This window comes from Papio anubis, chromosome 7, assembly GCF_008728515.1.
Source record: "Papio anubis isolate 15944 chromosome 7, Panubis1.0, whole genome shotgun sequence".
NCBI classification, from domain to species: domain Eukaryota; kingdom Metazoa; phylum Chordata; class Mammalia; order Primates; family Cercopithecidae; genus Papio; species Papio anubis.
The window spans coordinates 1776737-1804412 of record NC_044982.1 but is presented as its reverse complement, the minus strand read 5'-3'; the positions used below and the strand labels follow the sequence as shown (position 1 = coordinate 1804412).

Genomic DNA, 27676 nt, shown 5'->3' with positions numbered 1-27676 from the left:
AGAGCCTGGGGTCAGAGTGGACCTGAGATGCCTGGCACAACCCGCTGGACAGTGGTGATGAGGGGTTCAGGGACCTGGGGACCCAGAAGCGGGCACTTGGTATTGTACCCAGCAAAGCTGCTCCTAATAATGTCATTTCTTCTCTCTCCTTACAGGCCTCAGGCCCAGGCCCAAGGCCAAGTGAGAGAGCCCAGGCCACAGGACATGCTGCCATTCTGCCAAGAGAGGCTCTTCTGGGGGCCAGGCTGGGACTGGGCCCCGGAAACCAAAAGTCCGTGCCTTACCCAGCTGGGGCCCTCCCGGAGCCTTCTTTGGGTGTTGTGGCTGGGACCCCAACAGGCACCAGTACCCTGCCAGGCCTAGTGCCCTCCTGGACTGCCTGCACGCGCCAGCCTCCTACCTGCTTCCTAAAGGCGACCCTGGCCCACACCCGCATGCACCCGGTGCAGCCTGCCAAGGGCCAGTCGGGGGGGCTGTGTCCTGCCAGTGTCCACCACAGCTCTGCCTGCCCTTCAGCCCAGCAGGGTTTAATCAAAACGCAATGCTTTGCGAGTCTTTACTGCTCGGAGGTGGCTGAGTTGGGGGCCCTGGGCAGGGGTAGGCTGGCAGGCAGTGCCATGGCAGGCCAGGGTCCCCTCCCGTGGGGTCTGGCCCCCATCCCAGCATGTCCAGCCCCTGAAGTTGGAGTGGGGAGCGGTGTGCATTTGCTGCCACCGCCAGGCCTCTGCCCTGCAGCTGAAACTTGGCCATCACATCAACAGAAAACCCCTCCCAGTGCCAGCTGCCCAGGATGGGCGGGCCCTGGGGACAATACAGTCCACCTGAGGGGCTGCAGGGTGACACCCAGCAGCCTCTGCCCCCTCACTGCCCACCCAGCGAGGGCAGCCTGCCCGAGCCTGCCGCCTGCCAGGTGTGTGCCCTGAGGCTGGCAGCTGGACGTGTGGCCAATAAAAAGCAGACCTAGCCCGGTGTGTGACTGTTGCGTTCAGAGGCTGCGGGAGTAGGTGGATGGGGGCTCCCACAAATGTGGTGAGCGCCGGACAGGCCCCGTGTGAACACTCACTGTTGAGGGGCCCCCAGTTCCCCAGGCCCCGTGTGAGCATTCACTGTTGAGGGGCTCCCAGTCCCCCAGGCCCCGTGTGAGCATTCACTGTTGAGGGGCCCCCAGTCCCCCAGGCCAGGGGCTGTCCCTGAAGCCCTCAGGAAGTAGTGAGAAACATCTAGAAGAGGGCAGACCCCGTGGTGAACAGCACCCAACAGTGGTGAGATGGGTGCAGCTCTACAGGGGCGTAATTTACAAACCACCAGACTTGCTGGTTATGTGTGTGCTGTGGTGGTATTTGCTTTCCAGCAGATCAAGGTTGTGCAATGATGCACTTTGAGAATCTCTCGATCACCCCAAGAAGTCCTCTGGCACCCATCAGTCTGACCCCTTGCCTGCGCTCCTCCCCAGCCCTGGCAGTCACTCACCTGCGCTCGTCATGCATGTCCCCTGGCTTCCTTCAACTGTTTTCAGGCTCCATCCTCACTGCAGGCTGTATGAGGACGTCATTGCATTTCATGGCTGAAGCACATTCCATTGCATGCATGGACCACATTTTGTTTGCTTTTCTGTCCATGGGCATCTGGGTTGCTTCCAGCTTGGGGCTTCTGCGAATCCTGCTGCTGTGAACATTTGCATAGTCCTCATGTGGATGCGAGTTTTCATTTATCTGGGGTAGTTTCCTAGTGGAGGAACAACTGGGCAACATGCTAAGTTTATGTTTAACTTTTTAAGAAACTGCCAAACAGTTTTCCAAAGCAGCTGCACCATTTTTCATTCCCATCTGTGCTATTGTTTTTAAGTTAAATAGCTCAATGCCTCCCCCTCCCCACCCCTCACAGATCTGCCAGTAAAACTGGACTATGGAGTACTGGGCGGGGTCACCTACAGGGTGACCTGCAGCAACTGAGGCCATCGCCCCGCCTGCCTGGAGAGGTGGGACTGGGGACCCTGTGACAGGAGGAGGAGCTGCCTCTCCGGAGCCTGGTTTTTCTTTTTCCTCTCTGCTCCGTGAGAAGTCAGTTTAGTGGGCTACAGCCAGCAAAGGAACCAAAACGGACAGGAGCTCTGGGTGTGCCTTGCATGGTGAGGCTCCGTGGCTGCAGGCGTGTATGCAGGCAGCTGTGGGTGTCTGTGTGTCCTGGGCCACCGTGTATGATGTTCCCACAGGGAGGTGTGGCCCCCAAAGAGTGAACCCACAGGTGGACACGCCCATGCACCCTCGTTCCTGCCCAAGGTCACACGTCGAGACAGCAGGGCCCAGATGGATGGCCCCAAGCTCGGTGGCTCCTGTGCTGCCCACCACCTGGGGACAGGCCCACTGTGGGGATTGGGGGGTGGGGGTGTTATAATTCGGGCTGGGCCGTGTGACTGGCAGGGGCCCCAGCTGTTGGGCCTGGGCAGGGCTGTTTTTAGAAAAGCCCCAGCTCCCTGCCCCCACCTGGGCCGGTGGCTATTTATAGTCCAGGCCTGGAGAAGTCAGTGAGTCACTAGCGTTCGCCTCTGCAGGGTCAGTCCAAGCCCCCTTAGTGAGGTGGTCTAGCATGTCCCCCAGTCCCCCAAGCCTCTGTCTGACATCTGCTAGCCCAGAGCCCCAAGTGTCCCCAGGAAGGGCTCAGAGCTGGTGGCCCCTGCCAGGCCTTGGGAGCACCCCCTTGTCTGATGGGACTTTGTGGTTCCTGATGGGCATTTAAAACTGTCAGTTTCTCTCATCTGGAAACAAACCTCCCGTGACCCTCTTGGTTTCTCCTGCTGCAGTCTGCCTCTTCCCTACCTGCACAGCTATCTGCTGTGCCCCAAATTCCCTCCTTGACACGCCCAGACCCACTGTCCCACCCTTGGGTGCAGCCCCTTCTCAGAAGGCTCCAGGTTCTGCCAAACCTCGGAGCCCTCCAGCCCTGCTCCAGCCCCTTCCCAAGCTGGGGGCGGTAGTCTGCTTAGTGACACCAGCTGTCACCCCCAGGGTGGCACTGTCACCGCCAGGGTGGCACTGGGAAGTTCATGCACGAAGACTGCCTTTCCACCGAGGCCGCACTGACTGCTTGGAACCCACACAGTGGCATTTTCCCCGCGAGGATGCTGAGGGAGAGGAAGTATCAGTGTGCCCAGTGGAAGAAGAGGGGACTGGGGACATGGGTGCAGGGGGTGGGAGGCCAGGTTTTGAACAGCCCCTCTCCCCCAGGCTGGGGCAGGGTTAGGCGCCCAGAGAGGAGGGGTGGGGAGACTGAAGGCAAGGGTGGGCAGTGGTGTCCTTGGCTGCACCTGAATCACTAACTCATTGTGAGCGACCTTTGCTGTGACAGGCCCAAGCTCCACTCCTTCCTCATAGGGAGTGTCTCCATGGGCTCCCTGTCACTAGCCTTGGAATTGCCCTGAGCCCAAGGAGCCTCGTGGCTCTAGGCTCTTTGGCAACTGAGAGCCCTCAGGGAGGGAACCAAGGGCCCCGCCTCCCTGCTCTGAAGCAAGAGCCTGATTCTCCTTTCTTCCCCCGGGGGTCCCAGGACCCTTCTCCTGGCCACCAGGGCTGCCTTCCTCCAAGCCTCATCCACTTGGGAGGGGTGGGGCGGGATAGGCGAGACAGGACAACCAGCCGGGAACACGGGAGCCTCGCAGACCATCGCCTCCCTCTGTGGCCTGGTCCCTCCACAGGCTGGGACGGGAAGGTCTGGAGTGGGGCCTCTTGGAAACCTGGGCCCCACGTTGGTGTGCATCCCTGGGGGTTGCTCCCATGCCAGCCAGGTGACGCTGACAGCATGGGTCCCTTTACCCCAGACTTGGGTGCTGAGGGCCGGAGCTCCATGCTGGAGCCCGCCTGCTCGCTACAGCCAGGCCCGAGCCACAGCGCTCCGGGGCGGGACGCAGGGCCCCTGCCGTGGGGCCGAGGTGCGTGCAGTTGCTGGGACACACGCGCTGCGCGGCTCTTCGCGGCCGCCAGAGGGCGCGCGCGCGCGCGCCCAGGGGACTCGGGGTTCCGCGCGGGGCAGGTGCGCTCCCCGAGAGTGCGGACCCTCCAGGTGGGGTGCAGAACGCAGATCCCCTTTTGCAAACCGCACTCCTTCCCTGGAGGGGATGACCACCTCCGCAGTTGCTGGAACCCCGAAGTCCTGGGCCCGGCAGGGGCCTGGCGGGGTGAGGTCGCGGTGCACAAGCCCTGGTCCCCGACGGCCTAGCGAGAAACTGCCTCCGTTGGCAAAGTCGTGGGGCGCCCCAGGCCCTCTGCCTGCCTGGCCGTCGGTCTACGCGCCCCCTCACCTCTAAAGTGCTCGAGACTCAACTGGGCTTCCCGGGCGGCTGCGAAGGGGCGGGGATTTGGCGGCCGGAGGTCAACGGGGCGTCACTGCGCCCGCCCTGGCCCGCCCCCGGCCCGCCCCCTGCCCCGGCCCCGCTCCATTTAATGGCGCGGACGCCGGCGGCGGCGGGCTCCGGGCCGGGCCAGCGCAGCGGAAGAGCCGAGCCAGCATGTCCGGGACCCGAGCCTCCAACGACCGGCCCCCCGGCGCAGGCGGCGTCAAGCGGGGGCGGCTGCAGCAGGAGGCGGCGGCGACCGGCTCCCGCGTGACGGTGGTGCTGGGCGCGCAGTGGGGGGACGAGGGCAAAGGCAAGGTGGTGGACCTGCTGGCCACGGACGCCGACATCATCAGCCGCTGCCAGGTGCGGGCTGGGGCGCCGGGTCCCTCCCCCACCGCCCAGCGAGCCCCCCTCCCCGGACCCAGACGGCCCCTGTCCTCCCATGCCCTGGCCGGTCACTCACCCGCTTGGATGCCTTCCCTCCAGGAGCACCTTTCCCAGGGCCACCCCACCCATGCACGCACACGCACCACTTACACAACCCCCGACCCACACACACCGCCCTCCCTCCACCCACCCCCTCCTCCACCATCTGGGCAGCTGGCCAGGGCACAGCTATAAATACAAGTCGCTGAGTTGGGGACACCCGATCCTCAGGGGGTGGCGCATGCCATCGGCGTGACGCTGCACCCTCCATGGGGGAACCGGAGGACCCAGCCCCAGGGTGGTTTGAGGACCCTCGGGACACCCCCCTTCCTCATTTGCAGTGATCACCTGGGGCCTGTCTGGGTCTGGGACAGGGCTTAGCTGGCTCCCCGCATGGTCGGCAGGTGGTGGAGGGGGTGAAAGCTGCCTGCTGGGTGGGGTTGACCCCGGTGAGTCAGCCAAGGAGAGGCAGAGGTGGAAGGGGGCCAGGCCGTCCTGGGGGGCGGTTGGGGCCGGGCCTGAGGGAGGGTGCTTGGGATGATCCTAGCCAGACAGGGGAGAGGGAGGGCCACAGACTTCTGGCCAGGGTGACCTGGTGGCTGGCAGTGCCACCGAGGAGGCCAGACCCGCTTTGTCCCCCAGGGCCGAGGGCGGGGCCTCTGACAGCCCGCGGCTGCTCTCAGCGCCCCCATCTGTTCTGACTGAGCTGGACACTGGGCACTCTCTCGGCTGCCACCCTGGAGCTGCCTGCCCCATGCCAGGGCAGCCAAGTCTGCTGCCCATGGGCTGACTTACAGCTCCAGGCACAAAGGGGTCTACTTTGGGACGCATGCGTCTGGGGTTTGGAGTCCGCCTGGGGCTGTTGCCAATAATGGAACAAGGGCCCCTGCACAGCCGCTTCTCCGGGTTCTGTGGCCTCCTTCCTGAGCTCCGGAGAGGAGGGCTGGGGCTCGCGACGATCCCTGTCAGAGAAGGGAGTCACCCCAGCACCCTGCGTGGCTCAGGGCTGTCTGAGCCCATCCTGCCGGAAGGGACTGTGGCTTCCTAGAAAGTTCTTCCTGGAACGGTGGGGGACCTCCCCCACTCGCTCTCCATCCTAAGCAGCAGGCAAGCTCGTCTCTCGCGCCGCAGATCCCCCAGGTCCTAGAGGTGGTCCTCCGCCCATGCTCCCTCCACGCTGCCTCTGCCCGCCATCTCGTCCCCGGCCGCCAGGGGGCGTGTCCAGCGCTCTACGGCTCTTCACCCTCCAGGGCGCCCTCAGCGTGGGGCAGCCGCGGCTCCCCACCCTCCTCAGACCTCTGCTCCCGTGAGGCCCAGGCCCCTCCCTATGAACTGCCGGCTCTGGTGGACGCCGTGCACTTCTGCAGGGCGGGCTGGGGCCGCCACAGCTGCTCTACAAGCGTTCAGCCCGCTCCACTGCCAGCTGTGGAGGTGGTTCTGGATCTGGGCCCTCCCTGCTGTGCCCCCGCTCTGTCCCCCCACAGCCCCGCTCACTCGCAGCTGCAGACAGGAGCGCGGAGGGCGCAGCAGGCTGGAGCCCATCCCACACTCGGGCCACCAGGCTGCCCCCGCCAGGCCACCCCACAGCCTGAGAGAGCGCCTGGCTCTCCAAGCCAGTGGGAATAAAAGAGGTTTGTCCCTGGAGCCCACAGCTGTCCCCCTCCAGCCTCCTCAAAAGCCAGTGAGGCAGGAGCATCCTGAAGAGCTCCTTCACAGGGGAACGGAGGCTCAAGTGCGGAGGAATGAGAGTCACTGCCACGTTTGGAGCCCCCACGGGTGCCACGTGCCCACCATGATAGCCAAGGGCCTGGCCCTTTGTCCCCACCCGTGAGTGCGGGGACCGAGCTGGATCTCAGCGGGGTGCTGCTCTGCAAAGGGAAGGTCAGGGACCTGTCTTCTTTGGGGCCCCAGCCCCAGGCTCTCTGCGAATGCTCAGTGATCCCCGACCTCACAGTGCCATCTCTCCTCTTAGCGGTGGGGGCTTTCCCCTGCCACCGGGCTCCCAGCATCTCCCCTGTTCTTATGCATACCATGTCTGACCACCCCATGTCGTCAGAGGCTGGCAGAGTGAGGATCTGGCTGGATCTCCCCAGGGAAGACTGCCTCTTTTCTTACTTGGAGTGTGGATGCCTGAAGCCAGATGAAGGTACCCGACATGGGGGTTTCCAGGCACACAGAGGCCAAACCTTGCCCTCTCACTCGAGGGGCTGAGCAGAGGACAGAGCAAGGGCGGAGTGCTCCAGGTGGTAAAAGTGCATGCAGTAGGCAGAGCAGGCTGGGCCGCATCTGGGAGACAGGCTGGCTGCCAGGAGGGCTGAAGCTACCAGCCCTGGCAACCAGTCTGCTCTGCTCCCCAGTCCCCGAAGGGTCGCCTGGGCCTGGGGCCACCCTGAGTGTTGGCTATGCTCCTTCCCTGGCTGCCCAAGCCTCTGCACACCCAGGCTCTGGTTCTGCCCTCTGCTGACGCCTGCACCAGCAGAGCCATCACTTCGAGCCCAGCTCCCAAACCCCCTGGTGGTTCCTGGCACTTGGCAAGAGTCCCTGCTTTGCTCACCCTGGACATGGACTTTCCACCCTGCCCAGAGGTGATCTGGGGCTGCCCAAAGCCCCGCACGGCTCGCCTCATTCTTTTCCCATCCTGGTCGTTTGGGGCCTGTGGTCAGAGTGCACCTGGGGGCCCCTGAGAGTGTCCTCGCCTCCCACAGTCTCTCGCCTTGAGTCCACCTTTAGGACCTGTTTTCTGGACAGCCTCCCTTCTCCAGGCTGAGCCTATATTGTGCATCCCCCACCTCGTGCCCACACCCCCACCTCCACACCTGGGCCGTCCTTCCTCCACTCCAGGGTGGCTCTGGGTCTGTTAGGCTGCACTATGCCCCCTGGCCCCACTGTGCCATCTTCCTCCTTGCCTGCTCCCCTGGCTGCTCCTGAGCCTCTCTCCCCTCCAGGCTGAGTCTCCTCTGAGCCAGGTCTGCCCTCCCTGCTCTGCGGCCACGTCACGTTGCCTGCCTCTCTGTGCTGGGGTCCTGTGTTCCCTCTCTCCTCTCTGGGCACGGACACCCCATCCTACTTCCGAGGGGTCCCCAGGCACCTCCGCCTGTGCTTCCTCCCTCATGTCCATGGCATTTCCTTCCCCTGTGTGCCCCGCCTGCACGTCCGGCTCGTACCCCTCAGATGGGCAGCTGAGGACAGGCACAGCTGGGCCTCCCCTACCCCCATTCCCAGGCTGGCAGTGCCTGGCCTTTACCCCCTAGTTCCTCCTTCCATCTCCAAGCTACTTCCTCTGGATAACTGGGCTCCCTGCCCAGGACCACAAGGCTCTGGTGAGCCCTGGCCTGGTTTAGAATCCCCGTCCTTCTGCCGCAGTGCAGACCTCAGGGCACTGGGTTGTTTATGTCTGGCCATGCCCAATACATGGGCTGAAGGGGCCTGCCCTGGGTCTCCATAGTGCACTCCCAGCCTCCCATGCCCTCCAGCTCTAGCTAGAGCCCGTGTCCAGCTGGCGGACAGGGGTGGAAAGCTGTGGCCATGTATGCAGGGGTGTGAGACCACAGGCTGTTCCCACAGTGTCTTCTGTGGTGTGGCAGCACCAGGTGGGAGCCGGCATCCTGTGCATTGAGGGCCCCTGTGCTGTGGCTGTCGTGGCCCTGGGCGCTGTCTCCAAGGGGCCATCAGGTAACGCTTTGCCTCAGGCTCCAGGGTGCACCAGAGACCTTCTGGGAGTCGGAGGGGCAGCTGCCTTGGCCGGGGAGTGCCTGGGGTTGCTTCTAGAAAGGGGTCTTCCCCTACCCCACCTCTGCACTGGTGATGGTGCTGGTCACTGGGCCATGGCTCCAGGACAGAGGGTCCCTGCAGTTAAACACAGCCCTGCCTCATTGCGGGAACACCAGTCCCAGGCAGCCGAGACCTGCATACCTGTCGGTTCTGTCCCAGGCCTCACCCCACTACCAAAAGGGGCAGAGAACAATTCCTCTGGGTTGAAGGAATGAGTGAATGGTGGGAGCCTGCAAGCAGAGCCCAGAAGGGAGTGAAACAGTGTAAGTGGCTGAACCCACCGCACCACACTGGTAGTCACAGGTGCGTGCACACTGGGCGCCAGGGCCCCTTGCTCTGTGCCGGGCATAGTTGTCATACAAACTGCCATTGGGTGCCAGTGCCAAGAGGTTGGGCCCCAGGAGCCTCACAGCCTCTGAGAAGCACCGTCAGCCTCCCCCGGCGCTCGCCACTCTGCTCGCTTCACTGTCTGGCGTGAGCTCGCTGACAGCCAGGCACTGGGCCAGGGCTGGGGATGGACACAGAGGCAGGAGAGCTGGTTGTTCCCATTCCAGGGGCAGAGGTGCAAACAACCACTCCACTGTCCCCTCCTCCCCAAGCCTGCATGAGAGCTTAACCAGGAGGTGGTATAGCATGGGCCTGGCACAGCTAGGGCTGAGGGGGAAGCGGGCAGAGTGCAGTGGCGTTGGGGCATGGCACCGTCAGAGATGTAGTCTGCTAATGCTGTGGGGAGAAGGCTCTGGAGCATGGGAGGGAGCAAGCCTCGTCCCAGGTGCTGTTGCAGGTAGGGCTGACGATGGGAGCTGCATCGCAGGAGAGAAAGGGGCCTCCTTGGGAACACTGGGCCAAGCAGACGCTGTGGCCAGAGGAGTCATCCATGGCATTAAGGGGCCTGTGGACTGCAGGGCAGTGGCCAAGTGGGCCGGGAGTGGAGGGGGCCCTGGCAGGTCAAAGGTCAATGGACAGCCCCCAAGCCAGGCAGATGACAGGTGGCATCCCAAGGGTTTAGGGACGGGATGGACAGGAGCAGGACGATGGCTGGAGGGCAAGGCTGGGACACGCGCAGGTGACAAGCTCAGTGCAGGGGCAGGGCATGCGCCATCTGGGCAGTGTGGAGGTGAGGAGCAAGGACAAAGCCTGTGTGTGTAGAGGCCTTGCAGGTGTCAGCAGCGTGGCGTCGGCATGGTGGGGAGGAGCGTGGCGCCGGCGTGGTGGGGAGGAGCTGCGGGGTGGCAACCCAGAGGCAAGGAGGTGGGCAGAGGCCCCCGGAACTGGCCCTGCCCCTCAGCCCAGCCCCAGGTCACAGCACAGCCCTCCCCTGGCTGCCTCCAAGGAGTCCCCAGCTACTGAGTGGCCACTCCACGCCAGCTCAGCCCACACCTCACCTTCCCAGTGCCTGTGGAGGCCCAACCAGGGTGACGCTGGGAGAGGAGAGGGCTTGGAGGAGCCACAGGTCAAATGCAGGAGGCCACACCTGCCTGCCCAGGAGGACTGCAGGAGCCGGGTCCTTAACACCTGGAGGGGAGCGGGTGGGTGCAGTGGCTCACATCTGTAATTCCAGCACTTTGGGAGGCTGAGGCAGGTGGATCACTTGAGGTCAGGAGTTCAAGACCAGCCTGGCCAAGTGAAACCCAGTCTCTACTAAAAATACAAAAATTAGCTGGGCATGGTGGCAGGCGCCTGTAATCCCAGCTACTGGGGAGGTTGAGGTAGGAGAACAGCTTGAACCCAGGAGGCAGAGGTTGCCATGAGCCAAGATCACGCCATTGCACACCAACCTGGGTGACAGAGTGAGACCATGTCTCCAAAAAAAAAAAAAAAAAAAATCCATTGTTGAAGCTGTCCAGGCTGTGTATTTTGTTTTGGCAGCCCTGGCAGACTATAGATAGTCAGATGATATGGAGAAAGATGTAGAGAGATATTTACTTATAAATATAGGTACATATATAAAATGCCTGGAGGGAGCAGCAATGGTGGGAGGACTGAGGAGCGGCCCCGAGATGTGCTGTGGGTGGTCTGAGGGTGCGCACAGCCTCCTGGAGGGGAGGGTCCTGAGTGGGGCAGTGGGGACAGGGCTGGCCACAGGGCCGTGCCTTCCCTGGCCCCCAGAGGGGTGAGTTGGCTAGACCCACAGGGACAAAGCAGGGGTCCGAGCTGTGTCTGGTTCCTGAGTGGGCCTTGTCCCCTCTTCCCTCGTCCAGTATGGAGACAGCCTCTTTTCCTGAACTCCCTGCCACCAGGGAGGCGGCTGGCAGGGATGTCCCCTAGGGACTTTGAGTGACCAGCCAGACTAGGCAGAGAGTGGTAGGGGAGACTCCAGTGTCCTGACCCAAGGCTCCACCACAGAGGGGAAGACCCCAGGAGAAACCTGGAGGCAGGTAGAAAGTGCCAGGGGGCCACCAGGCTCCCTGGGTACCCCTAACTCTGGGCCCCCAGACTGATCTGAGCCTTTGGGTACAGGTCACTCAAGGCAGGTGTTCTGCGCCGTCCATCTTTGTATCTTCTCTCTCACTTGCACCCTTGCCTCACTGTGCTTCTGAGAGTTGGGGGCGTACCTTAATCTACTGTCCCTTACCTGGCAAACAGTGGAAAGGTGGCATGATGTGTCCCTGCAGCTGCTATACCTCTAGGGGCCATCATTCATGCCATGGCTCTGTGACAGCACCCCCCAGAGTTGTGCAGTGTGCAACATGGGTGACCGCCCATGGCAGCTCACAGCATGTGGCTCAGCCCATTGGCCATGCAGGGGGCTCCTTTCCTAGGAGCAACAGGCCTGGGCTTCCTCTCCACCTGTAGGGGCAGCAGTGGGCATCTTAGGTAAATGCAGGACTCTGCAGCCCCTAGAGGACCCTGAGTGGTGGCTGAAGGATGGATGTGCCCATGGCCTTCCCTGAGCTCAGGTGCCTCAGCTCTGCTTTTAGAGGAGCAGGGCAGCCGAGGGGTGCCTGGCAGAGAGAGGCCTGCCAGCTGGACATGAGGACCCTGGAGCTTGGCCTGAGGGGCTGTGGTGGGAGCCATGCCTAAGCAGAGCTGTCCTGTGGCACACACTCAACCCTGGCTCTTCTGCCCATCACTTATCTCCATGAGGTAGGAAAGACAGAGTGAGCGCGGCTGCCCTGGGGGCTCAGCACTGGGGGGATGGTGACAGGACTTAGGGCTCAGGGCCGGGCTGCCTGGGACAAGCAGACCCTGAGAGGCCCCCTGTGGCAGGATCCATAGACCCATCTACTGGGCCAGCAGGGGCCAGGAAAGGAGAGGAGGGACACCGGTGGGGCTGGAGGCACCGGTGCGTCTGTGCAAGAGGAGAAAGCCCTGTGAGAGGGCAACAGTCTCCCGACTGCCCTGCACACCATGCTGAGGGGCCTGGCATCCACCTGCAGCCCGAGGCAGCCCCAAGGGAAGGTCCCAGTCCCTCTCCAGGAAGGGCGGGGCTGGCCCTGATGTTTGGTCCCTCCTCAGCAGCCAGCCTCATGGTCAGCCTTGGCTGGTGGCTCCCATGGCAAGGCAGACCCTGGCCTGGACCTGAAGGCTCTGCCTTTGTGCAGAGCCCCGGCCTGACTGTACCAGCTTCCCTTTGTCCCCCTTTGTCCAGCCCTCCTCGGACGCCTTTGCTGTGGGAATCCCAGGCTGAAGCTGGAGGAAGGGCAGGAGGACTTCTTGTCCCCAACCTCTCACCACGTGCCTGTGCAGCCTGACATCCTGAGACCTCAACTGTGATGGGGAGGACAGACTGGGGTCTCTCCGGGGCCATCGTCCTGGGCTCCCCAGAACTGGGAAGGCCTGCGGGTCAGCAGGCCTCAGGCTCAGTGACCTGGGCTGGCTCCTGCTCCCAGGAGTGGCTTGGCACTGGCCCTGGCCCGGGGGTCATCGGACACCCACTGGCCCACGACAAGCCATGCCTGTTCCTAGGAGCCTGTGTTTGCCCCCAACAGAGCCAGGGTGTGCCCAGCGGGGTGTCCCTGGGCCTGCTGACATGGGCTCTGGGCACTCTGCCGTGGCAGGCAGCACTTGCCCTGACTGCCAGGTCATCCCTCGAGGCCTGCCCACCCCAGGCGGGGCTTTGTACAAGGGATAGGCTTCCCTTATCTCCGTCTCCCTACCTGTCCTCAGAGACCTCACCCCTGACTGCCCCCAAAAGGCAGCAGATGCAATCGTGGGCATGAACCTACTCTGTGACCCCCGCGGAGAGGAATTACCACACCACATATGTGCCAAGGCAAGGACAGAGTAAGGGTGGGGGTCTCCAGGAGGGTGCGGTGACCCCCAAACCCAGAGTCTGTTCCAGTCACGCCAGGGCCTGCCCCGTCTCGATGGACTGAACCTGCACGCCCAGGGCTGACTCAGGGTCTGCTGAGCGGCACAGGCTGAGAGCCCCGCCCACCCACCCAGGCTGCGGAAGTGCCCTGACCCTCCACCTCCACCCTGCCTCGGCGCCTGGCAGCATTAGCTCCCCCAGGGCCTCCAGGTGCCCTCAGATCACCCTCCCTCCTGCCAGCAGGCTTCCTGCATCTCTCCACCTCCCAGGATCCCCACCCAGTTCACCCAGCACCGCCCTGCCCAGAGCCACTGTCCTGAACTGGTTTCCTGCAAGGACTGGGCCCAGCCAGGCAGGGCAGGCAGAATTCGGGGCGTGGGGGTGAGGACTCCTGCCCTGGGAAGGGGCCTCAGGGCTCTGAGTGCTGCCTAATCTCCCGATGTGTGACGTTAGGTCCCAGGAGGGCGAGCGCCCTGCCTGGCATCTCCGGATCTGCCCTCCCTCTGTCCCCAGGGTTGCCCTGGCACCAGCTGCCAGGGCTCTTTCCATGTAAATCTTGTCCAGATGCATCATGAGGAGCTAGTGCAGAGGGAGGGGGCCGCCGTCACTGAGGGTCCTGCCTGGGCAGGTAGGAAAGACTATGTGGGACATCCCAGTGCCAGGCATGTGAGGGTGGGAGGGGAGCTGAGACCCCCCTGCTGGGCAGAGAGCAGTGCGGTGTGGCTGGGAGGATCCCTCATGGGTAGACAAGTTGGGGGCTTTTCTGCTGGGAGGTGAGGCAGGAAGGTGGGGCTGGATCTGGACTCTGGAGTCCTGGAGACAGAGTGGGCCCCAAAAGGGCAGTAGTGAAGGAAAGGCCAGACCAGTCTGTGGGGCAGGGTATCTGTGTGTGTCCCCCAGCACCCTGCCGGGACCCTGCTCACCTTCCAGGTGGAGCTCAAGGAGAGAGGGCAACAGGGAGGGTCCCCCATGCCATCCTGTGGCTGGCTGGAAGTGGGGCTGGAGACCTGGCCTTCTCTCGTGAGAGCTTCTGGGACTCCCTCCAGGCTCTGCCACACCTGGCCTACACGGGTGTCTTATGGTGGCATGAAGACCAAAAGGTGCTGGAGGGACACCCCTTGCCATTGGTGGGGGCCTGGCTTCAGGGGCAATGGGCCATTGTGGGGCATCAGAGATGCTGCTCCTTCCTCAGCTGTGAAGCGGGGACTCCTGCCTACATGTAGGGGAGCCCTATGAGCTGTGCCTTGGGGCTGGAGTGTCCCTGCAATTGTCATGCCACCAGCCCACCTGGCCTGTAGGAGCAGAGGGTGGGGGCAGCAGCGGACACCCACTGGACCTGTGCCCTGCTAAGCAGAGCCAAGCAAAAGGCAGGAGGGCTTTGGTTGTTGCCCCACCTGGAGAGGGTCCCTACTTTATCTCCAGCTTCCACTGGCAGAAGAGGCCCTTTGGGAGCCTAAGGCAGTGGCGTCCAGGGCGGTGGCACAGTCTGCTTGTGTCATGTGGCTATCTCCTGGCAGGAGGGGATTGAGTCTGCACATCCTAGTCCCAGGCCCTCTCCCCACCTGCAGCAGGAGTCCCCCAGAGAGGGGAGCCTGTGGCTGGGTGTTCCCCAGAACAGGGCTGGCTCAGAACAGCTTTTGCCTTTTCATTTTAGATGGGAGGTACCTGCTCAAAGGGAAGGGTCCCTGCTAAAGAGGGTGAGGGCAGGTTGGGCTGTGGCGGGGGCTGAATTCATGCTCTGCGGAAGGGTTGGGCCCTCACTCCTGCATGAAAGGAGCGAGCTCCAGAGTGGGGCCTGTGGCTGCAGAGACCTGTACCAAGCCACCTGGAAGTGTTGGCACCAGCCTGGGCCAGACCCTTCTAACATAGGCCCCTGACCAAACGGCTGCACTCCTTGCATGGTGCAGGATGCTCACATCCCAGTCCTGCACAGACGCAGCAGAGCTGGCCACCGAACCAGGCACCCCAAAATCCAACAGCAGTGCCCTGCAGGGACAGAGGAAGCCACCTGTGGGTCAGTCCGTGTCCGGGGGGTCCTCAGTACCCAAGTGCCTTCAGCTCAGCCAGGTTTCTGTTCCAGGGGGGCAACAACGCTGGCCACACGGTGGTGGTGGATGGGAAGGAGTATGACTTCCACCTACTGCCCAGCGGCATCATCAACACCAAGGCTGTGTCCTTCATTGGTGAGTACCCTGCCCCCACCTGTATGTGAGCAGGAAAGGCGGTGTCAGCCAGCCCAGGATCCCCACTCGCAGGGGTACAGGGTACCAGAGCCTGGTGATGACGGCTCTAGCAGGAGGCTGGACCCTGGCCTCCACCTGCCCCACCAGGCACTGGTGCATAGAAACCTGCATAGCCCAGGCCTGGGCTGGGAACACAGCTGAGAGGACACCGGGCTGATGGGAGGAGGGCAGAGTCACATCCACCCGCAGGAGCGGGAGTGCCTGATCCCTGATCCCTCGCGTGCACACACTCTGCAAGACCACACGCCCACGTGCCTGTGACTGCATGTGCATACCTGTGAGTGAGCATGTGCTTGCGACAGGCCTGGCTTCTTGCTGCGTGGCGACCAGGCTATGTGGACAAGGCCATGCCCTTCCTGGCCCTGCCGGGCCATATGGCCGTCCTCTTGCCTGGGTTGCTGTGGCCACCTGGCAGCCCTGGTTCCAGCCCCTTCCCAGTCCATGCTGCAGAGGGACCTACTTCTACATCGCCTGCCCCCTCCTGGGTCCGGACACAGCCCCTCCCTGTGGACTTCACTGCAGCCACGGGTGACCACTCAGTGCTCCGAGAGGCGAGCCACCTCTGCCCCCAGGGTTCCGTGGCTCTCTTTCCCTCCCTCTCTTGGTCAGAAGCCTGCACTGTGCACCCTGGCCTCAGCTCTCAGCCCAAGACCCCCTTGCTCAGAGAAGCTTTTCCTGATCCCAGTGGCCAAGCCAGCCAGGCCCCTTCTTGTACTTTCCCTTCCAGCTCTTTCCAGACTACAGCAAGGCCATCCTTCTGACGTATCTGACCCCTTCTCAGCCTGTCAGGAAGTGGGGGCTCGGGCGCCTCAGATGTGTGCTCAGCAGATGGCATGGGCCTGAGCCCGTCGAATGTGAGCAGCGGGAGGAAGATAGAGCAGAGGTGGCTGCCGCAGGGGCCATGTGTGGTCAGGGGCTGAGCTGGAGTGACTCACCCAAGACTGTCCCCTTGGGTGCAGACCCAGTCCCTGGCCCTCCCAGCGGTGGAGTTAGGACAGTGTGGGGACGGTCCCTAGTTCACAGCAGGGAGGCCCTAAGCAGTGAGGTGGCCTGCCCGCCATGTCGCGGGAGCCCCTGGCCCTGGCAGACTGGGCAGTAGCGCTGGCTGGCCGCTCCCGGTTGTGCTGCAGGAAGCCTTCTCCAGCCGCCAGCCCCGTCCTGCCCAGCCCTGGGCCCCACATGGCGGGAAACAAGGCCAAGGAGGCACCGCTTAGCAAGTGGCAGGACGTGCCAGGGCTCACACAGACACCCTCAGCTTGCGACACTCCGGGCCTCTGCCACGTGTTTATTTTAGGATGCCGTGGCATTTGGGTGACCTTTTGTGCTCACTGTGGCTTACGTAGACTCCAGGTCACTCTTGTCTGGACTGAAGTCCTGTCTCCCTCAGCTGAGCCTGTGCCATGGCCAGCCTCAGCAGGAACTGGCAAAGGGAAAGGGGCTCCTTGGAGAGGCAGCAGGGCTTCCTGAAGGGCTTCGTCTTCAAGCAAAGGGTTTAGAGCTCAGGGGTATATTTGTGTTTTGTTTTTTGTTTTGAGACAGCGTCTCGCTGTGTCACTCAGGCTGGAGTGCAATGGCACAGTCCTAGCTCACTGCAGCCTCAACCTACTGGGCCCAAGGGATCCTTCTGCCTCAGTCTCCCAAGTAGCCAGGACTACAGGCTTGTGCCACCACACTCAGCTAGTACATATACGCTTTTTTTTTTTTTTTTAAAGAAATGGGAGTCTTGCTATGTTGCCCAGGCTGGTCTCCAACTGCTGGCCTCAAGTGATCCTCCTGCCTCAGCATCGCAAAGTGTTGGGATTATAGGCAAGAGCTTCCATGCCCCACCAGAGTGGTGCATTTATTACAATCGATGGACCTGCATTGACACATCACCATCACCCAGCATCCACAGTCACCTTAAGGTTCACACTTGGTGCTGTACATTCTGCCAGTTTGGACAAATGTATGCTGTGTATTTGCCACCAGAGTATCATACAGACTTTTTTCACTGTCCTAAAAACCTCCGAGCTCAACCCGTTCATCTCTCCCTCCTCAACCCTCGGCAGCCACTCATGCTGTCTCCGTAGTTTTGCCTTTTTCAGAATCTTGGAGTTGGAATTGTACAGTATGTTGCCTTTTCAGATTGGCTTCTTCCACTCAGTAATATGCATTTAACTTTCATCTACATCTTTTCACAGCTTGATAGCTCATTTGTTTTCAGTGTTGAATAATACTCCACTGTCTGGAGGGACCACCGCTGACTTCTCCTTTTGTTTACTGACGGGCCTCTTGACTGCTGCCGAGTTCCGGCAATTATGAATAGAGCTTCTTTTTTTTTTTTTTTGAGACGGGAGTCTCGCTCTGTCGCCCAGGCTGGAATGCAGTGGCCGGATCTCAGCTCACTGCAAGCTCCGCCTCCCGGGTTTACGCCATTCTCCTGCCTCAGCCTCCCAAGTAGCTGGGACTACAGGCGCCCGCCACCTTGCCCGGCTAGTTTTTTGTATTTTTTAGTAGAGACGGGGTTTCACCCCAGGATGGTCTCGATCTGCTGACCTCGTGATCCGCCCGTCTCGGCCTCCCAAAGTGCTGGGATTACAGGCTTGAGCCACCGCGCCCGGCCATGAATAGAGCTTCTAAACATCCATGTGCAGGTTTCTGCGGGGACATCAATTTTCAGCTCCTTAAATACCAAGGAATGTGATTGTTTTGCAACCATCACCACCATCCATCTCCAGAACTTTCTTATCTTCACACACTGAAATGCTGAAACATCAAACAACTCCCCAGTCTCCCTCTCCCAGTCCCTGGTGCCTCCCATTCTACTTTCGATCTCTATGAATTTGACTCTTCCAGGGGCCTCATATAAGCGGAATCATCCTGTTTGTGTCCGTTTGTAACTGCCTTATTTCACTCAGCATCATGTCTTCGAGGCCCCTCCACGTTGCAGCCTGTGTCACAATTTCCTTCCTATTTTAAGGCTGAATACTTTTCCATTATATGGATAGACGATGTTCTGCTTATCCATTCATCTGTCAATGGACAGCTCTTGGCTACTGTGAATAATGCTGCTGTGAACATAGGTGTGCCCATTTCATGCTGGGTTGTTTTTGTTTGTTTGTTTGCTTGCTTGCTTTTTGAGACAGTCTCACTCTGTCATCCAGAGTTCAGTGGCAGGATCTCAGCTCACTGCAACCTCTGCCTCCCAGGTTCAAGTGATTCTCCTGCCTCAGCCTCCCCAGTAGCTGGGATTACAGGCACGCACTACCATGCCCAGATTTTTTTTTGTATTTTTAGTAGAGATGGGGTTTCACCATGTGGGCCAGGCTGGTTTTGAACTCCTGACCTCAAGGGATCCTCCTGCCTCAGCCTCCCAAAGTGCCAGGATTACAGGCATGAGCCACTGTACCCATTCACTTCATGCTGTTCTTAATGTACGTTTTCCAATGTCTGGGACACAACTCTTGTCTCATGCCTCTGTCTCTCATGCAGGCAACGGGGTGGTCATCCACTTGCCGGGCTTGTTTGAGGAAGCAGAGAAGAATGAAAAGAAAGGTAAGTCCAAGCTCCTGCAGACTTGCCCTGTCCCAGACACGGTGCCCTGAGAGGTTGTGTTGGCTGGAGCCTCTCTGAGGGTTTCTCCCGCGGAGGGGACTGGCGGGGGTGGGTTCCCAACACAGTTGGCTCAGCTCATCACTGGCTCTACCTGTGCAGAAAACGAGTGAGCCAGGCAACCCAGAGGCCTCAGACGCTGGCAGCCTCGGCATCACAGGGCCAGGTAGCACCTGCAGACTCAGGTCAGGAAGTCTGGGAAGGAGCCAGGGACCTGGACCAGACACCCAGTGGGAAGTGGGGACTGCTGGGCTCATTATGCCTGCAGGGAAGGATGTGGCTCCTGGGGGCTCTGAGGAGCATCTGGCCAGGCACACAGAGGCCTGCAGGCAGTGAGCGAGACCCACCAGCTGGGGGTGTGGGCAAGGCAGACCTAGTGTGGGTAGGGACAGACAGCAGCCTGAGTGGGTCTGGGAGGACGCTGAGCTCCAGCCTCACGCTCAAAGGTGGGATGGGTGTGAAAAGAACAAGGAGAATGTGATTCTGGGGACATGGGCACCAGGGGGTACCCAGACTGAGGCCCTGAGGGGGCAGGTCACCTTCAGAGTGGCTGCAGGTAGGGAGGAAGGCCAGGCACTCACACCAGCTCCGGCTCCCCACCCCGGAGGGGTGAAGCCTGCAGGCATGAGAGTGGGCATCCCGGCGGGGGGTGGAGTGAGGGTCCGGGAGCCTCAGCTGGGGAGCAGGCAATGAGGGGCGGGCCTGCTGCTTGCTGTGCAACAGAGGTGGCCCTGTCGGCCCCCACATGCCTTACCTGGATGGGAGCCGGGCGAGCTAGCCCAGCCTTGGCCTCTCACGTGTGAGCTGCAGTGAACACTGACCCACCTGCGTGCCGTGTCCCCACAGGCCTGAAGGACTGGGAGAAGAGGCTCATCATCTCTGACAGAGCCCACCTTGGTACGTTTCCCACTGGGGTACAGGGAACAGCCCCTCCTGCCCCCACCATTGCCAGCCAGCCCTGCTCCTCCACGGCCACCAAGATCAGGGAGGTCCCCAAGGCCTTCTTGTTCCACATGGCTCCGTTAGCTTGTACATTATCCTTTTTAAAGAGCTTCAAGGTGGGAGCTGGGTCAGGGATCCCTAGCCCATTTGCAGATGGGGAAACTGAGCCCCAGACACTCATGGTCACACCCCAGTTTGTCCTCTTTGAAATCTTGACCACCCCCTTCCCAGGAGACTCAGGCCAGCAGGAGGTGAGTTCCATGTGTAAACATCTGTCCTCTGCTTCTCTCCCGTTCCCTGGTGCCCTCACCTGGCCCACCCGACAGTGTTCGATTTTCACCAGGCTGTCGATGGACTTCAGGAAGTGCAGCGCCAGGCACAAGAGGGGAAGAAGTAAGTCTGCCGGGACACTCTCACCCTCAGGGAGTCTTCTGGGCCCGCAAGCTGGTAGACTGTGGGGTGTGTCTGGTCCTGGGCACGAGGAGGGTACCTCAACCCACTCAAAGCCCCTGGAGAATGGCACCTGTCAAAATTCCACAGTGCATCACCCAACCCCCAGACGAGCCAGCCCGTCTCTCTCTGGGGTTGCACACTGTCCTTGCTGGCTGTCACTGCCACGCAGCCCCCCACAGGAGTGCATAAGCCCTACTGTAGCCTGTCACACCCACCACCTTTCCTGACTCCACACAGGCCCCAGGGAGGACATGAGGAACACTAAAAAAGTTTAGTAGAACCTCAGATGTGCCAAGGACACAGGAGTGAAGCAGATGAGTGTCCTGCCTCAGAGAGGTGATCACACACCCACTCACACTCTCACACAGGCAAGGGCACACACTCGTGCTCTCACATACACACCACACGCCCACGCATGCTCGCACAGGTATGCACATGTGCACGCACCGCACAAGCCCACACACCCACACAAATGCACAAAAGTACACACAGCCACACCTACATACACTCACACACGTGCACACACTCCGTGTGCACACATCCACACACAGGCACACACTCGGTGTGCACACATCCACACACAGGCACACACCGTACCAGTACATACATCCATGCGAGTGCGTACACCCACACTGCACACACTCACAGCTCAGCCAGACACAGGCGGCAATGGTGAGCACTGGAGTCATGAGCCGGCGGGGGTCATGGCCTCAGTGGGATGCCTGAGCTCCTTGGGGCTCCTGGGTTCTCATGGACACCCCCTCCTCATTTTTCAGTATAGGCACCACCAAGAAGGGAATCGGACCCACCTACTCTTCCAAAGCTGCCCGGACGGGCCTCCGCATCTGCGACCTCCTGTCAGATTTCGATGAGTTTTCCTCCAGGTACTTGAGCCATCTGCAGTCCCGGGAGAGGATGGGGAGAGGTTGCCAGAAGGGTCTGTGGCTAGTGGGGAGGGCCCTGAGGACCAGTGTGGACCGTGACGGGGTGACAATGACTGTCCCTTGTGCAGATTCAAGAACCTGGCCCACCAGCACCAGTCGATGTTCCCCACCCTGGAAATAGACATTGAAGGCCAACTCAAAAGGCTCAAGGTGAAGCCGGGGCCGCAGTGTGGGGGCTGCGAAGTGCCCCTCCAGGGAGGCTGGTTGTCCTACCTGGTGCTCGTTGAACACCCTTGGGGCACAACCGTTCTTAGGCATTGTTATGGGCTGGCCAACCTTCTTGGGGACGCAGGACTCCTCTGCCCCAGGTCACAGGCTCACTCTGCTGCTTGGTCCTTCCTTGCAGGGCTTTGCTGAGCGGATCAGACCCATGGTCCGAGATGGTGTTTACTTTATGTATGAGGCACTCCATGGCCCCCCCAAGAAGATCCTGGTGGAGGGTGCCAATGCCGCCCTCCTCGACATTGACTTCGGTATGTCCGGGAGGATGTGCGTGCCAGCGACCTTCGTGCACCTGCCAGGAGGAGCCAGCTCATGAGAGAACTGTGGGAACAGATGGGGGAGGGAGGGGCAGACCCGCTTTCCAAGGCCACAGTGCCATCCATGCTCATGGAAATGATCCTCATGTCCTTAGTGTTCCTATTGTCAGCAAGGGAAGGGAGAGGAGAAAGGGCTGGGCTAGAGATGAAAGAACAGGGTGACAAGGTGACAAGGTCAGGGGTGGGGCCAGGGAGCCTGGCAAGGTGGGTCAGAGCCAGCCCTTCCGACGGTCTGTACAGCCATATCCTGTCCTCACCCCCACAGGCGCACCAGCTTACCCTCACCCCCAAGGCGGCCTGGCCACCTCAGGCCATGCTGTGGGCAACTTTCTCCCTCCCCTCACCCCAGACTCTTATGTGAGCCACATAGCCCAGCACACAGCACCCATTCAGCCACTCCCCCAGGACAGGCTAGCGACCCCCACAGAGGGGACCCCCCATGGTCTGAACTGCCCGCTGCCCTTTACTGAGAAGGCCTCTTGGGCTGGGTGGAGTAATCTACAGGGGATGACAGGTAGCCCCCTAACCTGCTCTGTCTTGCAGGGACCTACCCCTTTGTGACTTCATCCAACTGCACCGTGGGCGGCGTGTGCACAGGCCTAGGCATTCCCCCGCAGAACATAGGTGACGTGTATGGTGTGGTGAAGGCCTATACCACACGCGTGGGCATCGGGGCCTTCCCCACCGAACAGATCAACGTGAGTCCCGAGGCCCTCAGGACCCCATGGGAGGACAGGGAGGCCCGGCAGCGGTGCCAGGGGTGGGGTGAGCAGTGCCAGGGTGGGGGCTGTGGGGACCCTGCCTGTACCATTTCCCCATCTCCTACCAGGGCCCTTCCTGCTGTGCAGGCCAGGGTGGGGCTTAGTAAGAGGCACTGGGGTGGGCCTATTCCCACGGCCGCAGCACGTGAGCTCACACAGGGTGTGCACATGGACACATGTACACATGACCTCACTCCCCTCGGAGTGTGAGGCCCACAGCCAAGTGGGGGCGCCTTGCAGCTCCTCAGGACACCCTCATTTGGGGTAGCTGGTGGACTCACCTTGGCTCAGGGAGGACACTAAGCACCTTCCCTCGGCCTTGTCCCCAGGTTGGGGGCGGTCCTCTGTCACAACCAAGCTAGAACTGGGGCTGAAAGCCAGGCCCCACAACCCCACCCAGCTCTCCAGCCTCAGGAAGGTTTCTGGAAGCTGCTGTGGCCCCAGAATCCTCAGGAGGCCCCAGCCTTCCTCTCTCAGCCTCAACCTGTGACCCTTGGTAGGGCAAGGACATGGCCCTTGTGCCTGAGCAGGAGGAAGGGCAGGTGCTGGGAGAGCCAACACAGGGAGGGGCGGATGCTCTCCAGAGAGGCTTGAGAGGGTACAGGGATAGGTGTTAGGAGATACACACACCCCTGACCCCCAAAGCCAAGCTGCAGGGCCAGGCCCACCTCCCCCAGCTGCCCAAGGCAGGAGGGGAAGACGGCAAGGCTGCCAGTGCCTTCCCCAGCTCACAAAGCCTAGTGGTCTGGTGTGTTCAGGAAGAGTGCTCACCGGCTCACACGGCACTGTGGGCCAGGCCCTGCCCGTTGTGAGCCTCAGCTGCCGGACAGGCTTACCATGGACATGGGGATGTGGGGGAGCTGGACGTAAGGACTGTCGGCGGAGGCGGGGCAGCCTCAGGGATTCTGAGATCTGCGTGTGGGAAGGGGGAGGTGGGGGAGCAGCAGGGCCAGGCCGCACAAGGCCCCCACCACAGTCCACGTGACATCTGCCCTGTTCTCATGTAGGAGATTGGAGACCTGCTGCAGACCCGCGGCCACGAGTGGGGGGTGACCACAGGCAGGAAGAGGCGCTGTGGCTGGCTCGACCTGATGATTCTGAGATATGCTCACATGGTCAATGGATTCACTGCGTAAGCAACCCATGCTGCTGCCATCCCCACTGGGACCGTCCCTGACTCCCGACACCTGCAGAGGCAAGCAGCACTTGACGCAGGGGCTGAGGGCCACCAAGTCTCCTTGGACAAGGTTTCCCACTGATCTCGACCCTTCCACAAAGCACGGCCCAGGGGTTAGCGGTATGGAGGCCTGTGCAGGGTGTGTTGCAGCCAGCCCTGGGAGCACAAACTCCCACCCCAGGGCTGATGCCGTGAAGGATGAGGGCGTTCCGGCACTTGTAAAAGGTTAAAATGCTTCATGTGGAGACCGGAAGTCCCCAGGACGAAAGGATGCACCGTCATCCTGCTAGGAGGACAGAAGCACTGGTGCCGGCCTGTCAAGGCGTCCACTCTGCAGGCCCCTCTGCTCCTCACAGACTGGCCCAGGCTCCCCAGCTGTTCAGGCTGTCTCCCCAGCTGTTCAGGCTGTCTCCCAGGGATCAGAAAGAGGCTTTGCGTGATGGCTGGGCTCACGGCTTCCTCTCCAGCTCAGTCAGACAGGCCAAGGCTGTGAGTCACACATCTTCCACCAGGGTTGACAGCATCAGCCAAAATTCCTCGAGAATTAACCAGACCCCTCCTGGGTGGGTAGAGCCAACCCAGCAACAGGAAGCAGAGGAACCTAGTAGCTGAGGGTGTGGCGTCTGGGGTCCCTGACCCTCACTTTCCTTATGTGCAACGCAGGGTTCATGGCGCCAGCCTCGCCGTGTGCTAGGGCTCAGGCTGTAGTGCTAGCTTGCCTGCCACTCATCTGCTCTGCAGCCCAGTTCCTAACAGGCCACCACCAAGTACTGGTCTGCAGCCCAGGGACTGGGGACCCCTGCTATAAATAACAGAAGTGAGAGGTGAAAAGCAAATGGAAGAAACCTCAGCATTGCTGACCACTTCGTGGGTTTGCCTGGCCCCTTGGCTTTCCACAGGCTGGCCCTGACGAAGCTGGACATCCTGGATGTACTGGGTGAGATTAAAGTCGGCATCTCGTACAAGCTGAACGGGAAGAGGATTCCCTATTTCCCAGGTATGTGAAGTGGGGCAGCCGTTCTGCCCATTGGGCCGTTTCATGGGTATTGGAATAGATGGGACCTGTGACTTCTCAGAGAGGGGACAGTTCCCACATTCACAGGACACAGGGCAAGCAGCTTGCCTCCAGGGACCAGCCTCCATCATGGCTTTCGCCTCTCATGGGTTTCTCACCACAATGTTCCCTGGGAGGCCTGGCCGGGCAGGGGTGGCTGCAGGCGCCTTCCAGTGCTATGGGAATGGCAAGGGGGACAGACTACGCGCCTCGGACCCTGGGGGTCCTTCAGCTGCCTTGGGGAAAAGGCCCACCTGCAGGGAGCCACGGGAGGCACACAGGAGTTAGTGGATGCAGTCAGCTCTGGAAAACCTAAAGCTCTATCCAGATGTACAGGATGACTATTTCATCTGAGAAAATATGCTTTGTGGTGAGATTTTAAAGATCTAACTGGGATCCCTGCTCCCGTGTACCCCTTCTTCTGGAAAGCGTGAAGGAGATGCCATTTTCCTGGGTTTCACAGTTTCGTGTGCATCTGGACGTGCCCCCTCAACCTCAGTCCAGGGTCATGTTCTGACCCCCACAATGGCTTCCTCCCCAGCGGCCCTGGGTGAGCTGCCCCTGGCTGGTCTCCATTCAGCAGATCTGTGTAGACCACAGAGGGCCACCTGGCCACAGGAGCCGTGTGTGTCCTTGCAGGCAGTGTCCCTGAACCTCCTGACCCTTGACCTTTGAGAGGATGCACTGCTGAGGCCTGCAAGGTCTCCTCATGGTGGTCCAGGGTCCCAGGAGGACATGCAAACACTGACTGGCTCCAAGGCTCAAACACATTTGCAGCAAGAACCTGTGTTCCAGCATCTTCCATCTGTAAGGGTGGTCGTCTTCTACCATGAGCCACGGAGTCCTGCACAGAGCGGAGGTCCCTGCCCTCTGGGAGCTGATGTTCTTGGGGTGGGAGGACATAGATGCTTCAGGATCCCTTAGTGCTTCAGGATTCTAGAGTCTCAGAATTTCCAAGCCAAGGCTTGGAGTGCCTCAGCTGATGTCACAGTGGAGGTTCTAGCAGAGTGAGTAGCACATATGTGTCATGTCCCTCTGGTCTGGAAGGCATGTAGTCAGTGTCTGAGCCCCACTGCTGTCCCCTGCTCACCACCCAACACTGAGAAAATCAAACTGGGCCACGTGCCCACTTGCTGCCTTCCTCATTGCTGAGTCCCTGAACAAGGAGGCCCTCAATGGGGGTGGCCGTGTCACCAAATATTTGCTTCCTTGGTGATAGGAGAGAGGTCTGTGGGCCCCACTCATCTCCTGTGCGCTTCCCCCAGCTAACCAGGAGATGCTTCAGAAGGTCGAAGTCGAATATGAAACGCTGCCTGGCTGGAAAGCAGACACCACAGGCGCCAGGAGGTGGGAGGACCTGCCCCCGCAGGCCCAGAACTACATCCGCTTTGTGGAGAATCACGTGGGAGTCGCAGGTGGGTGCCCTGCATCCCCAGCCACCCTCCCTGCACCCTGGATGCCCCAAGGGGCCCACATCCCAGCGCAGGGCTTGGTGAGCAATAAGAAAACCAAGTGTGGTCACCAAGTGAATATACTGGATGGCAGGAGGGGAGGAGGACTCAGAGCTGGGGCAGCGCGGCTCCTGTGGCCAGGGTGTGGGTGTGACCTTGCCAGGAGCCCCTGCATCTCCGCATCCAGAACAACAGATGGGTCACATGCCAGCCATATGATTGTGTCGTATGTTTACTCTCATAGCCCAGGGGTGTTTGCACCTACAGAGAAAGGGCCTGCAGGGAGAGTCACTAAGTAACTAAGGTTGCCATTTCCAAGGGAGAAGGGAAGAGACTCCTGTTTTCTGCTGCGGGAGGATCAGTCCCCCAACATGCGCAACCTTCTTTTTTTTTATTTATTTTTATTTTTTTTTAATTATAGATAGATAGATAAGATTTTTTTTTTTTTCTTTTTGAGACAGAGTCTGGCTCTATCACCCAGGCTGGAGTGCAGTGGCACGGTCTTGGCTCACTGCAACCTCTGCTTCCCAGGTTCAAGCGATTCTCATGCCTGTCTCTCGAGTAGCTGGGACTACAGGTGCCCGTCACATGCCCAGCTAATTTTTTTTTTTTTAGTAGAGACGGAGTTTCACCATATTAGCCAGGCTGGTCTCGATCTCCTGACCTCATGATCCACCCGCCTCAGCCTCCCAAAGTGCTGGGATTACAGGCATGAGCCACTGCGCCCGGCTTGCACTACCTTTATAACTTAAAAATTAGAACTGTCTCCATTTGGAGAGAAAATAGCCCTTTTTACCAGATGAACTACACAGAAAGATACAACGCTAAAGAAAACTTTTCTGAATTTTCTGCCTCCAGTGTATATCATAACAGTCTTTTCTGCTTTTTCAGTCAAATGGGTTGGTGTTGGCAAGTCAAGAGAGTCAATGATCCAGCTGTTTTAGTCACAGACTGAGCTGATCCCAACAGACCTGGCAGCGAAACAGCAGCAATCACGTTCCTCGGCAGCCACAACCGACACCAAAGCAGGAAAGCTGTTTTCTGTATTTTTCTATTTCTGTTCAACCTGTTGGTTTCTACAATGATTTTAAACATTGGAAAGCCAGCCTTGTGTATATTTTTTAAAATTCTGCTATTTAAAATGAGCCAAAGTGCTCAAAGCAGAGACCTTCTATGACACATTAGTGTCACATGGTTGCGTGTCCAGCTGAAGCAGTGTCATAATAAACATCTCCAATGGCCACTGAATGGGAGCAGTCATTACATGTTTGATTTGACTTTGTCTTTATTGCTTTTAAACACTGAAAGACAACAATTCACTGTGACAGGAGTCTGGACGATGCAGCTTCCTAAGAGCTGCCCATGTTTTTTGGGTCACAAAGCCAAGCCTTGTGTTTACTCAGAAAATTAAATAGAACAAGCCCATATAAGAGACCAAGTGAATTAAATATGGTTTTTCTGTTTATTTGTTTTGTTTTGTTTTGAGATGCAGTCTTGCTCTGTCGCCCAGGCTGGAGTGCAGTGGCGCAATCTCAGCTCACCACAACCTCTGCCTCCCAGGTTCAAACGATTATCCTCCCTCAGCCTCCCGAGTAGCTGGGATTATAGGCGCCCGCCACCACGCCCAGCTAATTTTTGTATTTTTATTTTTATTTTTTATTTTATTTTATTTTTTTTTTTGAGACGGAGTCTCGCTCTGTCACCCAGGCTGGAGTGCAGTGGCCGGATCTCAGCTCACT

At 59.9% G+C, this 27676-nt stretch overlaps 3 protein-coding genes across 4 annotated transcripts in view; all 3 read left to right on the top strand.

The window, feature by feature from the left end:
• The window catches only part of INF2 (inverted formin, FH2 and WH2 domain containing), a 29722-nt gene extending 28758 nt beyond the window's left edge, over positions 1 to 964 (top strand). The window contains exon 23 of one of the 2 annotated variants that reach the window (XM_017961592.3): positions 156 to 964. In XM_017961592.3, coding sequence (XP_017817081.2) covers positions 156 to 184 — 29 coding nt within the window. In that variant the 3' untranslated portion in view covers positions 185 to 964. The remainder of the gene's footprint in view (positions 1 to 155) is intronic. The other variant, XM_009212372.3, reaches the window with a different exon arrangement.
• Positions 160 to 964, top strand: LOC103886541. The gene has a single exon (XM_031667768.1). The coding sequence runs from the start codon at positions 435 to 437 to the stop codon at positions 921 to 923; it is 489 nt and encodes a 162-aa protein (XP_031523628.1). The 5' UTR covers positions 160 to 434; the 3' UTR covers positions 924 to 964.
• A 3469-nt stretch (positions 965 to 4433) lies between these two features.
• ADSS1 (adenylosuccinate synthase 1) lies at positions 4434 to 27200 on the top strand. Its single transcript, XM_003902334.4, has 13 exons — positions 4434 to 4693; positions 14863 to 14965; positions 18497 to 18559; positions 19463 to 19513; positions 19885 to 19951; positions 20788 to 20895; positions 21024 to 21105; positions 21302 to 21428; positions 22038 to 22192; positions 23263 to 23387; positions 24332 to 24429; positions 25752 to 25901; positions 26829 to 27200. Exons 1-13 carry the CDS (start codon positions 4502 to 4504, stop codon positions 26879 to 26881), a joined length of 1374 nt encoding a protein of 457 aa, XP_003902383.1. The 5' UTR covers positions 4434 to 4501; the 3' UTR covers positions 26882 to 27200.
• The last annotated feature ends 476 nt before the right edge of the window (positions 27201 to 27676 follow it).